General features: G+C 41.0%; 1 protein-coding gene across 6 annotated transcripts in view; it reads left to right on the top strand.

Annotated features, from left to right (window-relative positions):
• Window positions 1–2,374: 2,374 nt before the first annotated feature.
• The window catches only part of Nvl (nuclear VCP like), a 53,382-nt gene continuing 42,632 nt past the window's right edge, over window positions 2,375–13,124 (top strand). Inside the window, exons 1-6 of one of the 6 annotated variants that reach the window (XM_076914619.1) lie at window positions 2,375–2,548; window positions 4,063–4,136; window positions 8,271–8,323; window positions 8,410–8,506; window positions 10,740–10,791; window positions 12,177–12,371. In XM_076914619.1, coding sequence (XP_076770734.1) covers window positions 2,492–2,548; window positions 4,063–4,136; window positions 8,271–8,323; window positions 8,410–8,506; window positions 10,740–10,791; window positions 12,177–12,371 — 528 coding nt within the window. In that variant the 5' untranslated portion in view covers window positions 2,375–2,491. Of the gene's footprint in view, window positions 2,549–4,062; window positions 4,137–8,270; window positions 8,324–8,409; window positions 8,507–10,733; window positions 10,792–12,098; window positions 12,372–13,124 lie in introns of those variants that run through there. The other 5 variants (XM_034520671.2, XM_034520672.2, XM_034520670.2 and 2 more) reach the window with 5 other exon arrangements.

Below are 13,124 nucleotides of genomic sequence, written 5' to 3'. Positions count from 1 at the left end.
AAAGAAAGAAAGATGGAAAAAGAACTCAATGGACATTTCCCCAAGATTATACAAATGGCCAATAATCACATGATTAGTATTACTAATCACTAGGGAAATGTAAATCAAACTTACAATGAATGTTGGAAGTATAAAATGAGCCAATGTGTCCCGCCTGAATAACTGGAATTCTTATATGCACCAGTGGCAATGTAAAGTGATACAGCTGCTGTTGATAGCGGTGTGACATACAGCACTGCAGATGACTCTGAGCTCCCATCCCACTCAAGTCAGAAAGGCAAGCATTACAAATAAACCATTAACAACAAACGCTGGCGAGGACTTGGAAAGAAAGGAACCTTATATACTCTTGTGTGACTATAAACAGATACTATGGAAGACAGTATAGGAAGATTCCTAAAACTAGGCTATCATATGATCTAGTTGACCCATATATATAATTTTTTGTTGTTTTTTTTTTTTGTTTGTTTTTTTTTCGAGACAGGGTTTCTCTATATAGCCTTGGCTGTCCTGGAACTCACTTGGTAGACCAGGCTGGCCTCGAACTCAGAAATCCGCCTGTCTCTGCCTCCCAAGTGCTGGGATTAAAGGCGTGTGCCACCACCGCCCGGCATAATTTTTTAAATGAATGTCAGTACACAAGAGATACCTACAATACACATATTTTATCACAACACTACTTCCACAACAACAAGTTACAGAACCAACCCAGACACCCACCAAGATATAAATGGATTAAAATATATACATATCCAATGGAATATTATTCTGGCATTAAGAGGAATGGAAGTCAAAACTAGGAATATAGTTCACTAGATATAGCTCAGTTGGTGGAGTGATTACCTATCATATATGAGGCCTTTGGGTTTGATATCCAGAACTGAAAACTAAGGACTGCCAGGCATGGTTACTGTGGTTGTTTGAACAGATGTCCCTCACAGTCCTGGCCATTGGAACACTTGTTTCTAGTTGGTGGCTATTTGGGGGAGGACCAGGTGTGGCCTTGCTGGAGGAAGTATGTCATTGAGGCTTTGAGGTTTCAAATGATTCCTATCAGCTTGAGTTAGCTCAAGGCTTTCTGTTTGTGTTTAGAGACATATGCTCTCAGCAGCTGCCCAAGCTGCTTGCTACCTCCGCATCACCATAATGGACAGCTATCCCTCTGGAACTGTGAGCCCCAAATAAACCCTTCTACAGGTGCTTTGATCAAGCATTTATTAACAGAATAGTAGCTGACAGCCCCTTCTGTATCCTCAGAACTTCTCTCTCAAAATCTCATAGAACTCTGTAGACCAGGCTGGCCTGGAACTCAGAGATCCGTTTGCCTCTGCCTTCTGAGCGCTGGGATTCAAGGTGTGCACTACTGCACCTCCACAAATCCAACTTTCTGAACAATTATTTAAACCTTGTAATTACTCTTCGAATAATTTCTTTAATAACAAACACGAATAACAACTCAGAGGCTCCTACACGTATCCGTTGCAAAATACTTGTATGCACAATTCTCCCTTGAAAAGGGCAAGAAACCTATACTCACACTTGGGTTTTATCTTGTTCTTTCCTTGAGCACCTCTCTATTAACCACTATGAACTCTTTTAATAAATTCCAATTCTTCTTCTCCTCCTCTTCCTCCTCCTTCTTCTCCTCCTCCTCCTTCTTTTTTGTTTTTTGTTTTGTTTTTCGAGACAGGGTTTCTCTGTGTAATCCTGGAACTCACTCTGTAGACCAGGCTGGCCTCGAACGCAGAAAACTGCCTGGCTCTGCCTCCCAAGTGCTGGGATTAAAGGCGTGCACCACCACCGCCCGGCTCCAATTCTTATTCATATTGGTTTGTCCTGAAATTATTTTCTGCAACAAAGCCACGAATCTTGTTTTTTCCTAAAAAGATGTTTCTAAGGGAAAAACTTCTTAGGCTGCAGACAGAGTTCCAATGTCTGAGACTCCGTCTTAAAACAACAAACAAAAACCGCGAACACATTGAGGTTTCCAGCCTGGAATGTGACAAGCCCAAACTTTTTTGTTTTGAGACAGCATCTTACTACTTGGCCCTTCTGCCTTTGAACTCTTCAACAATCTCCCTTGCCTCGGCTTCCCGAATATTGAAATTATAAATTTTTCCCGCGATCCCTGGCTTGGCATCAAGTTTACCACTCGCTAGTGAGAGTCTGCGCAGCCGCAAAGAATGTAGTACGTGTCCGTTTGCTCAGTTAGGAACCAATAAAGTTGAATGTCTTCAAAGCGGGCCTAGGCGCTTAGGTACTGCTGGGCAATCCCGAAAAGGAACTCGACTTCCGCCCACTTCCAGGTCTTCCCTAACTCCTTAGCAGCGCAGTCCTCCTTACTGGCGGAACTTTCGTGCTGAGGAAAAGTTGCGGGGGAAACTTCCGGTGCCGCGGGACCACGCGTGGGCAGAGTTTCCGTTTGGCCAGAGAAGGGCTCCACTGCGGTCGTTCCCGGTAACGTGAGGTGTCAGTCCCTGGCAGCGGCAGCATGAAGCCCAGACCCGCGGTTTTCGTAGACAGGAAACTGAAGGAACGGATCATTCAGGTGCGTGTGTGTCTGAATATACTGCGTCTCCATTTTCATGTGGCTGCCTGGCCTAGCGCCTCAGGCCGCCGCTGGGTTCCCGCATGGTGTGTAGACGTTTCCTCTGTGGAGGCTGACAGCGGCCCGCCCTCCCTTTTGAGGGCGGGATTCGTACCTCTTTGTAGTCAGGACAGGGGTTTTCTTCCAGTGCCCTCGGTGTCCGTAATTCAAACGTTAATTCCCGTTCTCTAGAGCTTACGGTTACCCCGGGGAACAGTAAAAACAGGCCCAGGAGCCTGGATGCTCCTGGGTTTTTATTTTCATAACTTGATAGCACTGTGTGGTGGATGCTTTCAGCAATACGAATTAAAGGGAGGGAGAGATTTGGATGTTGTTCGGTCGTCATACTGTGTAGCCCTTCCTAGCCTGGAACTCGGTCTGTGGACCAGGCTAGCTTTGAATTCATAGAGACCCACCCATCTGCCTCTGCTTCTTCGGTGTTGGTTTGAAGGCTCTACCAACCATGCCCAGCAAGGCATTTGTATTTGTTTGCCATTTTTCACTGATGGAATTGCAAGTTTTTTTTTTTTTAATTGGAGTTTCAAAAATTTAGCTTGTTTTTCCTTTACCTACCGCCCTTGGGTCATTTGGGGTCCGAAAGTTCTCTAAGTTCTCAATCCCCTGTGCTTCTTACCTCCCTTCTTTCTTCATACTCCTCTCTTAATTCCATGCTTTTTACTGGATCTCATTCAGCCTAACACCTTTAAGTATGAGCTGTATACTTTGTGACCCAAATCTGTATTTGTTTTGTTGTTGGTTTCATTTTGATTTTGTTTTCTGAGTCAGGGTTTCTCTGTGTAGCCCAGGCTCTTCTGGCCTTAGAGTTATTCTTTACCCAGAGAATGTACTCAGCTGTTTTTGTTACTGTTTTGAGACAGGGTCTCTTGAATTCTTTATATCCAGCTTGCAAGTTAACATCTGCTCAGTGACCAGTAGCTGTCTCCAGTCCCAGATTTTGCCTTTTAAAAAAATAGAGTATTTTTATTTTATTAGTATTTTTTAATACGCTTTGGTGTTTTGCCTGCATGTATATCTTTGTGAAGGGTGTCAGATCCCTTGGAACTGGAGTTGTGGACAATTGTGAGCTGCCATGTGGGTGGGTACTGGGAATTGACACCACCTTCCATCCAGTTGTTAAGGCGTAAAAGCTTGATTGTGTTGAAGTCCAGGAGTCACCCACAAAGTACACAAACCTCGATCTCAGAGAGAGAGGATTTATTTAACAGTTTATTGAACGTATAATCTGCATGGCCCTGACTGTCCTGAAATCCTTTTTGTAGCCCAAACGATGAAAAGTGTGTACTACCTAGCTGATGTGGCATTTAAAAAAAAATTATGTTCATGATAGGTTTTTTTTTTTTTTTTTTGTGGTACACGTTATTGCTGAAGAATTTATATTGAAGTATGTGTGGGAATAACTCAATCTTATTTAGTGATTGAAATGCCTAAGTTAATTGTCACATTTTCTCTTTTAGTACCTCAGTAGTAATAGATGTGGTAAATATGTGGACATTGGAATCTTAGCATCCGACTTGCAAACAAAGTACAGGTAAAGACATGCACCTCTAAATCCTGGCTTGTTTGTTTGTTTGCTTGTTTTAGCCCACTCCTCCTTGATTTTAAATATTCCATCTTCCTTAATTTTTCAGTTGATATCAGTGGTTATTGGCATTATCTTACCAATTCATAAACCTGGATCTTAAGTCAGTTATACAAACGTCTATAGTCACCTATTATGTTCAGGGTTAGTTCCTTTTGCCAGAGGAAATGGCTTCTTTTTATTCTTTAATATCTCTTCGATTGGCCAGGAGATAGAGCTATTGCAATAGTACTTCCTTTTCTGTTTCATCAGAAAATTAGAGCAATCAAGCATTTCTTCCTCAACTTTCAGACTCTGTCAAGGAATGTGAGTCAGGCTGGGTAGCCATATTTAATCGCATCACCTAGAAAACTGAGGAAGGAAGATTTCAGGTTGAAGAAAAAACAATAGTGAAATCACTCAATTTGTGAAGTAATTGTATTCTTAAAAAGTTCTGTTCTTTAAAAACTATTCAAAATGGGGGCTGGAGAGATGGCTCAGTGGTTAAGAGCACTGACTACTCTTCTAGAGGTCCTGAGTATGTAATGGGATCTGATAGCCTCTTCTGGTGTGTCTGAAGACAGCTGCAGTGTACTCATATACATAAAATAAATAAGTAAATCTTTTAAAAAAAAAAAAAAAACTATTCAAAATGGGTTTATATACCAGCAGATGGGTCCCAGCTTAGGTAACTAAATCAGGTTTTCACTGTCATGAATGAATGGCTAAACAAGTGAGACTCTTGAAGGAATAGTAGATTTCTTAGGTGGGATTGTTATATGTGAGCAAGAATATCCAGTTGCTGTATTCTCACACCCCGAATCTCTTAATGCTCTTAAATCTTTGTGACCATATAAAATGCCCCTCACAAGTTCATAGTACCCTCTAGGTAGGTCACTGCCACAACCATTGAAAACCACTCTTCAAACCTATGCTAACCATAGTCATTGAAGGGATGTCTTCAGAGCACATTTATTTAGCCTGACCAACTTCCTTTTTTTAGCTGTTAATGCCCTCATTTGTGTCAGTGGTACTTTTTTCAATTGCTTTCTTTTTTTTTTTTTTTTTTTTTTTGTTTTTTTGAAATAGAATCTCACTGTATTGCCTTAGCTAAGCTTGGACTTGCTTTGTAGACCTGGCTGGCTTCTAACTTAACAGTGATATGCCTGCTTCTGCCTCCAGCTTTTTTAAAATTTATATGAGTACACTGTAGCTGTCTCCAGACACACCAGAAGAGGGCATTGGATCCCATTACAGACGGGTGTGAGCCACCATGTGGGTGCTGGGAACCTAAGGAAGAACAATCAGTGCTCTTAACTACTGAGCCATCTCTCCAGCCCCTGCCTCCAGCTTTTTGTGTTGTTGTTAAGAGCAGGTCTCAAAAAGCCCAATTGTCCCCCAAACTTGTAGCCCAGGGTGACTTTGAATGGTCTTGCCTTTATCTCAGGTGCTGGAATTACAGGCATATGTCACTGTACCTGATTTTTTTTTTTTTTTTTTTTTTTTTTTTTTTTTTTATGCTTGAAATTGAACTCACTAGGCAAGCATTCTCCCAGCTGAACTACATGCCTAGTTCTCAACTGCTTTCCAGTAGAAGCTTCATGGTCTCACGTGTCTAACAGGCTTCCTAACAGGAAGCATTATCTCTACTATAAAAGTGGGGTGCTATTAATAGTAGACAAGGCTAATTCTGGTGAGAAGATTTATTGAGGAAGCTTTGCCTTATTTTGTTGATAAGCTTTCATATAGTTGAGGCACAAAATGGCCTCAGACTGTAATTAAGATTAGCAATATGTGGATGCTAGGAACAGAGCCTGTGTCTGGTGCATTCCTGGTTGCAGAGAGCATCACATACCCTATAAGGAAATTACGGCTGCCGGGCAGTGGTGGCACACACCTTTAGTCCCAGCACTTGGGAGGTAGAGGTAGGGTCTACAGAGTGAGTTCTAGGACAGCCAGGGCTACACAGAAAAACCCTGTCTCAAAAAACCAAAAAAAAAAAAAAAAAAAAAAATGGAAATTATGGGCAGCTGTGAGCTGCAGTGAGGGTGCTGGAGACCAAATCTGGATCCTCTGCAAGAACAGAATGTGCTCTTAACTGCAGAGCCATTTCTCAGCCCCCAAATGCTCTGTTTATTTTATGCTTTATAAATTCTTAGGTCTTTAAAAAAATTAGTTCTGCTTTTCCCACTTGAATATGATTGCTTGCCGGGCAGTGGTGGCGCACGCTTTTAATCCCTGCACTTGGGAGGCAGAGGCAGGCGGATATCTGAGTTCGAGGCCAGCCTGGTCTACAGAGTGAGTTCCAGGACAGCCAGAACTACACAGAGAAACCCTATCTTGAACCCCCCCCCCAAAAAAAAAAAAAGAAAGAAAAAAAGAATATGATTGCTTAATAAAGGTATCATAGCTTTATGGTCCCCACTTAAAATAACTAAGTACCTGTTTTGTTTCTCCCTGTTTGTGTGTACATGTTCACAAACATCTTGGCAGTACTCTGCCTTGTTTGAGTTGTCTTGTGTCCTCTGCACGCCCCCCCCCCAAGTTTTTTCTTGTCCCATACTGTGTTCTCCTGCTGCCACCCCTGACAGAGTTTCTCTGTGTAGTCCTGGCTGCTCTGGAATTCTCTATAGATAGACCAGGCTACCCTCAAACTCAGAGATCTGCTTGCCTCTGCCTTTGCTGAGTGATGAAATTAAAGGCATGCGTCTGGCCTTGTTTTTGTCTTTTAAGTATATTATGTGTGATGTGTGTACTTGTGTGTACTTTAGTGCATGTTTGTGTACCACATGTGTAGTGTCAGGCACCAGGTGTCTGATGTCAGATCTCCTGAAACGGGAGTTAATAGACAGTTTTGAGCTGCCATGTGGGTACTAGAATTTGAACCCAGATCATGTGGAAGAGCAGACAATGCTATAAACTGCTGAGACATCTCTCCAACTCTCATTTTTATACTCCAGGCTACCTGGCCTGCCAGTTTCTGGGAAAACAATCACTACTTTGTCTCCCAGTACCTGTTTTGGAGAGTCTAACTCAGGTCCTCACACTTGCACAGCAAGTACTGTTTGTACTGTGCCATCTTAGCCCCAAGTATCTTACTGAAAATTCTTAAAATTACATTTTCTGTGTGTTTTGTGTGTGTGTGAGAGAGTCAGAGTCAGACAGACAGACAGACAGACAGACAGACACACACACACAGGTGCCATGGCACAGCTGTGAAGTTAAGGCAACTTTGTAGGAGTCAGTTGTCTCCTTTTACCATATGAGTTTAGAGGTTGAATTCATTTTGTTTTTGAGACAGTCTCATTATGTAGTTATGGCTGACCTATAACTTACTATGTAGATCAGGCTATCTTTAAACTCACTGAGATCCATCCATTTGCCTCTACCTCCTGAGTTCTTCGGTTACAGGTATTCTTTAAAACACCCAATATGAGTAATTTATATTCCTTAAAGGCATGCATGATGTTGGTTGCCTTTAATCCTAGCACTCAGGCAGAGGCAGGCAGATTTTCTGTGAGAGCCAGGACCTTTTCTCCAAAAGAAAGAAAGAAAAGAAGGAAGGAAGGAAGGAAGGAAGGAAGGAAGGAAGGAAGGAAGGAAGGAAAGAATTTACACAGAAATATTATGCTCATAAATCTTTTGTGTACTATCTTTAGCATACAAATGTTTCAACCTGAATTTAATAATGAAGAAATGTGAGATAAATCTAGATAATGAATATTTTAAAAATTAGCTGACCTATTTCCTTCTAAAATGTCAGTGTCAGCTGGACATAGTGGCCTACACCTATTATCTCAGTACTTCCTTGGAATCCTGAGTTTGAGTCTAGCCTGAACTACTTAGTAACATTGTCTCAAATATCAAAAACAAAATAAAAAAGTCAGTAATTGGGTGTAGGACTCAATCGCAGCACTCAAGAAGCAGATAGATTTCTTAGCAAACTCCAAGCTAGCCAGGGTTAGAAGACCCTCCCTGTCTTGAGTCTGAGACAGGGGACCCCATTTTGGTCTCAGTATCACATGACAGTTTACCAATATAACCAATAATATTTAGTGGAAAATATTTATGAAAACTATGTGCTAAAATTATTTTTTTTCCCAGTGTAGATTATGGTCGAAGAAAAAGAAATGCTTTTAGAATTCAGGTAGATAAAGGTGAGTCTTTCACTGTTTGAGCACAATTATCAACAGTCATTGAAATAATTATTTTAACTTGGTATTTTATTGTTTACTTGTTTCAGTATTTAGCTTAATTAGTAGTGAGAAACAACTTAAGAGTCTTAAAGAACTAGAAGATGGACATCTGGCAAAACGAACAAGACAAGATGAAGAGGATGAGTAAGTATTGCAGAGCTAATTTCCTGGAGTTCCACATTCGTACTGAGAATATGTTCAGTGGCTCTTCTTGGCCAGCAGTCAACTGTGCTGAATATTTCCTGCTAAGGCATTGTGTTTCCCCCAGCCGTATTGATTGCTCTGTAGTCCCTAAAGCATTTGACTGTGCTCTTCAATAACTTGAGTATTCATTCTGTTTCACACATCCCACTCAGCTACGTGAAAAAGTCAGTGAAGATGTCAGTCTTTCCTGCTCCTTCTTAGGTCCCTTCCAAGTATTTTTTTTAGCATCTAGTTACAGAGATTTACTGTAATCTTTATGTTATGTGGCACTGAAATCATGTACTCTGTTGTATTACCAAATGCAGTTGTCTCATCTTTCTCATTTTTTGCTTTACTATAATACTGGGTATATTAAAACATGGCAGTAAATTTTGATGTTTAAATATGTTATGGCTGGAACACTCATGTTAAACATGAAAACATTTCTAGAGCTGGAGCAATAGCTCAGTTCTTCCAGAGGAATCAGGTTTGATCCCAGTATGTACATGGTGCCTTCAGCTGTCTGTAACTATAGTTCCAGGGCAGCCATACCCACCTGGCCTCTTGGTGCTGTGTGTGTGTGTGTGTGTGTGTGCGCGCGCGCATACACACATGCATACATTCAGGCAAAACACATTAAAAAACGAGAAACAACAAAATACTCAATGAGACATTCCTTTTTTTATGATAGATGAGAAAGCTGACACTCAGAGACGTTAAGCACAGGTTCTAGCTGGTTAAAATGGATTTCTAGTTTAGTTTTGAGACGGTACGCCTGGCTATTCTTGAACTCTATGTAGATCAGGCTGGCCTCAACTCACAGAGATCAGCCTTTCTCTGCTTCCTAAGTGCTGGGGACAGAGGCTTACACAACCATGCCTGGCTGTTTAAAATAGATTTTTAAATTCCAGTTTCTTTGATCATAATACCCCTTTTTTCTTAAGATTTATTTTTACTATTTATTTTGTTTTTTAATTTAAAAAACTTTAATACAATATGTTTTGATCATGTTTTTCCCATTCTCCCGTTTTTGTTAAGATTCTTCCTGCCTCCTTACCACCTAGCTTCATGTCCTTTTTCTTCTCTCCTTCTCAAACATAAAATGAAAATAAAAACAAACAAAAAACTAATTAAAAAAAAAAAAAAAACCATAACCAGAAAGGCCCCAAAGAAACCTTATAGTTCGTTTTGTGTTAGCCACCTAGTCTCAGACACGGGCTTTCTTTTGGAGTGTGGTTAATCTACTCAGCGGTATTTTTTCTCCTCGGGGAGAAAAGGTTTTCTCTTTCCTAGTATATACCAATTGGCTTTTGTTGACTTCCCCTTTTTTGTGGTGGGATTTTGTGTGAGCCTGTGCAGGTCTTGTGCACACTGCCGCCCCTGTGAGTCCATGCATGCATGAGTCCTGCTGTGAGTCCTGCTGTGGGTGAGTGAGTCCTGCTGTGAGTGAGTGAGTGAGTCCTGCTGTGAGTGAGTGAGTGAGTCCTGCTGTGAGTCCTGCTGTGAGTGAGTGAGTCCTGCTGTGAGTGAGTGAGTGAGTCCTGCTGTGAGTCCTGCTGTGAGTGAGTGAGTCCTGCTGTGAGTGAGTCTTGTTGTGAGTCCTGCTGTGAGTGAGTCCTGCTGTGAGTGAGTGAGTCCTGCTGTGAGTGAGTGAGTCCTGCTGTGAGTGAGTCTTGTTGTGAGTCCTGCTGGGTTTGGAAGACACTGTTTACTTGGAGTCATCTACTACCTCCGGTTCTTGGAGTCTTTCTGTTTGAGTGCTCCAAAGTTTCTCACACTGCACATGATAGTTCTGTGTCTCTGTGTTGTTTCCTGTCTACTATAGGAAGCAGCTTCTTTGAGGATGGTTGAGCAATACTCTGCTTTTTTTCCTCAAATTATTTATATTAGTGAATGTGACTGTGTTCATGAATGCCATGTGAATGTTGGTGCCTATAGAGGCAAGAAGATGGCATCAAATACCTTGTGAGCTGGAGTTAGAGGTCATTGTGATAGGAACCAAATGTGTTCTTCTGTAAGAACACGGAGTTCTATTAACTGCTGAGGTGTCTTGCCAGCTCTCAGCCTTTGGACTCATAACCAGTGTTTTACCTTAATATATTGACTTCTTTGGTATAGTAATTTTTTAGGTTATCAGAGAAAGGACTTCAAAATATTTTTTCTTTCTTTGTCTTTCTCTAATTCTGAGGTACAGTGAAAGCTATTCTGATGATGATTCAAACATGGAAGATTACCCAGACCCACAGGTAAGATAAACAGTCAGTGAGCCCACTTTGATTTCATTCTTTCTTTTTTAAATTTTATTTATTTTATGCATATGAGTACACTGTAGTTGTCTTCAGACACACCAGAAGAGAGCATCAGATCCCATTACAGATGGTTGTGAATCATGTGTGTTGTTGGGAATTAAACTGAGGACCTCTGGAAGAGCAGTCTTAACTGCTGAGCCATTTCTCCAGCCCGATTTCTTGTTTTTTAAATTTTTTTATTTTATGTGTATGCCTATTTTACCTGCATGTCTATATGAGCACCATATGCACATCTGGAACCTGAGGTCAGATAAAGGCATACCCTTGAACTGGGGAGCTGCCACATGGGTCCTAGGAACTGAACTTTGGTTTTCTTCAAGGGCAGCCAGTGTTCTTAACTGCTGAGCCGTCTCCCCAGTGCCAGTTTTTTGTTTTTTGTTTTGTTTTTTTTTTTAAAGATCCTCTTTTAGGGGAAAAAAAAAAAAAGGCCAAAAATAGAATAAAGAACTGTTTCCATCTATATCAATATATAATTAAATGCTTTGTATACACACCATTGATGATTTAATTATTCTTCCAGTGCTTATATTTGTATAATCAGTTATATAAAGAAAAGGCAGGAAAACAATGGCCAAAACTAAAGGCAGATTAGAATATTAAGGGAGATAATAAAAAGAAACCTCAACAGGCTTGTGTGACCTTTAACATCAGCACTTGGGAGGCAGAAGCAGCAGATTTCTGAGTATTAGGCTAGCCTGTTCTATATAGCAAGTTCTAGGCTAGCCAGTCCTGTGTAATGAGTCTCTGTTTCAAAAACCAAAAAAGGAAGAAATGACCCTAATTCCTAATTAGGGCCCTAATTCATGATGGGCCTAACTAAAAAGATACATCACAAATGCATCAGGTTACTTATAGGTAGCTTCTTAGGTTTTTTTCTTCTTGGTAAATGAGGCTTTGAATTATTAACAAAGTGATTACAGTACTTCATTATATTTGATCCAGTATTGAATTGAGATAGTAGTGACTCACTTATAACCAGTTCATTTTCATACCTCTTGGTTTTTATTTGATCACCAGTTATGGATTGGTGATCCATAACCAGTTCTCTGTTAGCCAAGAGTGGTTGTAGTAGTTTCAGATAGTAAAAGTTCATTTGGGAGTTATCTAACTGACAACCTGTGAATTTTAAATACAAATGTTGTGAGAAAAGTTATTTTAAAGCAAAATACACAAAGCTTTTTAGTTTAGGTACTGGAGCTTCAAGACTTCTTGAGTAACTTACACTGAAATCATGTTTCTGTCAGTCAGCAAATCACATGAACAGTTCCCTGCTCTCTTTGTATCGGAAAGGAAACTCTGATTCTGTTTCAACCTCTCCGAAGTTGGAACAGAGAGAAGCCGTCACTTCAACACCATTGCTGACTTCTAAAACGGACTCCATGCCATTGAAGACCCCTGCCAGAGAATCTGAGGGAGGATGGTTTATTGACAAAACCCCAGGTGGAAAAAAAGGAAGTCTTCCCTTGGACCTATCAGATGACCAAAGCAAGTATAAAAAGCAGGATTCTGAGACTCAGGTATTTTTATAGTGAAAGTTAGTTCCATATAGTTGGAGTATATTGCAGTCTTTTCACTGAATGTAGTATCAAACCAGTACTTACACTCTGTTTTTAAAACATCACAAATACCTGGAATACACAGAAAACGTCATCACTGTTGACTAGTTCTGTCGTTACCGTAGTCCAGCATCTTTATTGCCTTAACTGTTGAGTAGATTTCCAAGTGTGATCTGCATCTTGTTCCTCTACTCCATTTTTCACATGTGGCTACCTTTTCGTGACTTACTGGATCACTGCCACTTGTATCAGACTTACTGGCAGTGGGAAACAGTTTAAAGGAGGAAGGACCTAGTTGACTGACTCAGTGTTGCTTCTCCCCTGAGAGGTGAACAGCATGGTGAACAGAGCATTATAGAGCAGAGCTACTCACCTCAGCAAACCAGGAAGCAGTGATAACAAGGGACCACAGTTGCAGGATTTGTTTCAGTGACATCTGCCACTCTGCAGTGACCCTTTTCTGCTAGTTTGATTCCACCTCCTAATACTGTTCAGCTATGAACTCATAAGTGGATCAGTCCATTAATGAACCTAGTACCCTCATGATCCAGTCACCATCTGGAGACTAGTCTTCCCATATGAGCCGGCTGGGCGGGCGGGCGGGTGGGCGGGTGGTGGGGGTCGGGTACTTCATACCCAAACCACAATACCATTGAAATACTTCAGTCCTTTAGTGGCTTCATTCAGTCTCATATCAAAAGCCCACAAAGCCCT

The sequence above is a fragment of the Arvicanthis niloticus genome, chromosome 16 (genome assembly GCF_011762505.2).
Source record: "Arvicanthis niloticus isolate mArvNil1 chromosome 16, mArvNil1.pat.X, whole genome shotgun sequence".
Taxonomy (NCBI): domain Eukaryota; kingdom Metazoa; phylum Chordata; class Mammalia; order Rodentia; family Muridae; genus Arvicanthis; species Arvicanthis niloticus.
Note: the sequence above shows the minus strand (reverse complement) of the source record. Positions and strands in the feature narration are given on the sequence as shown.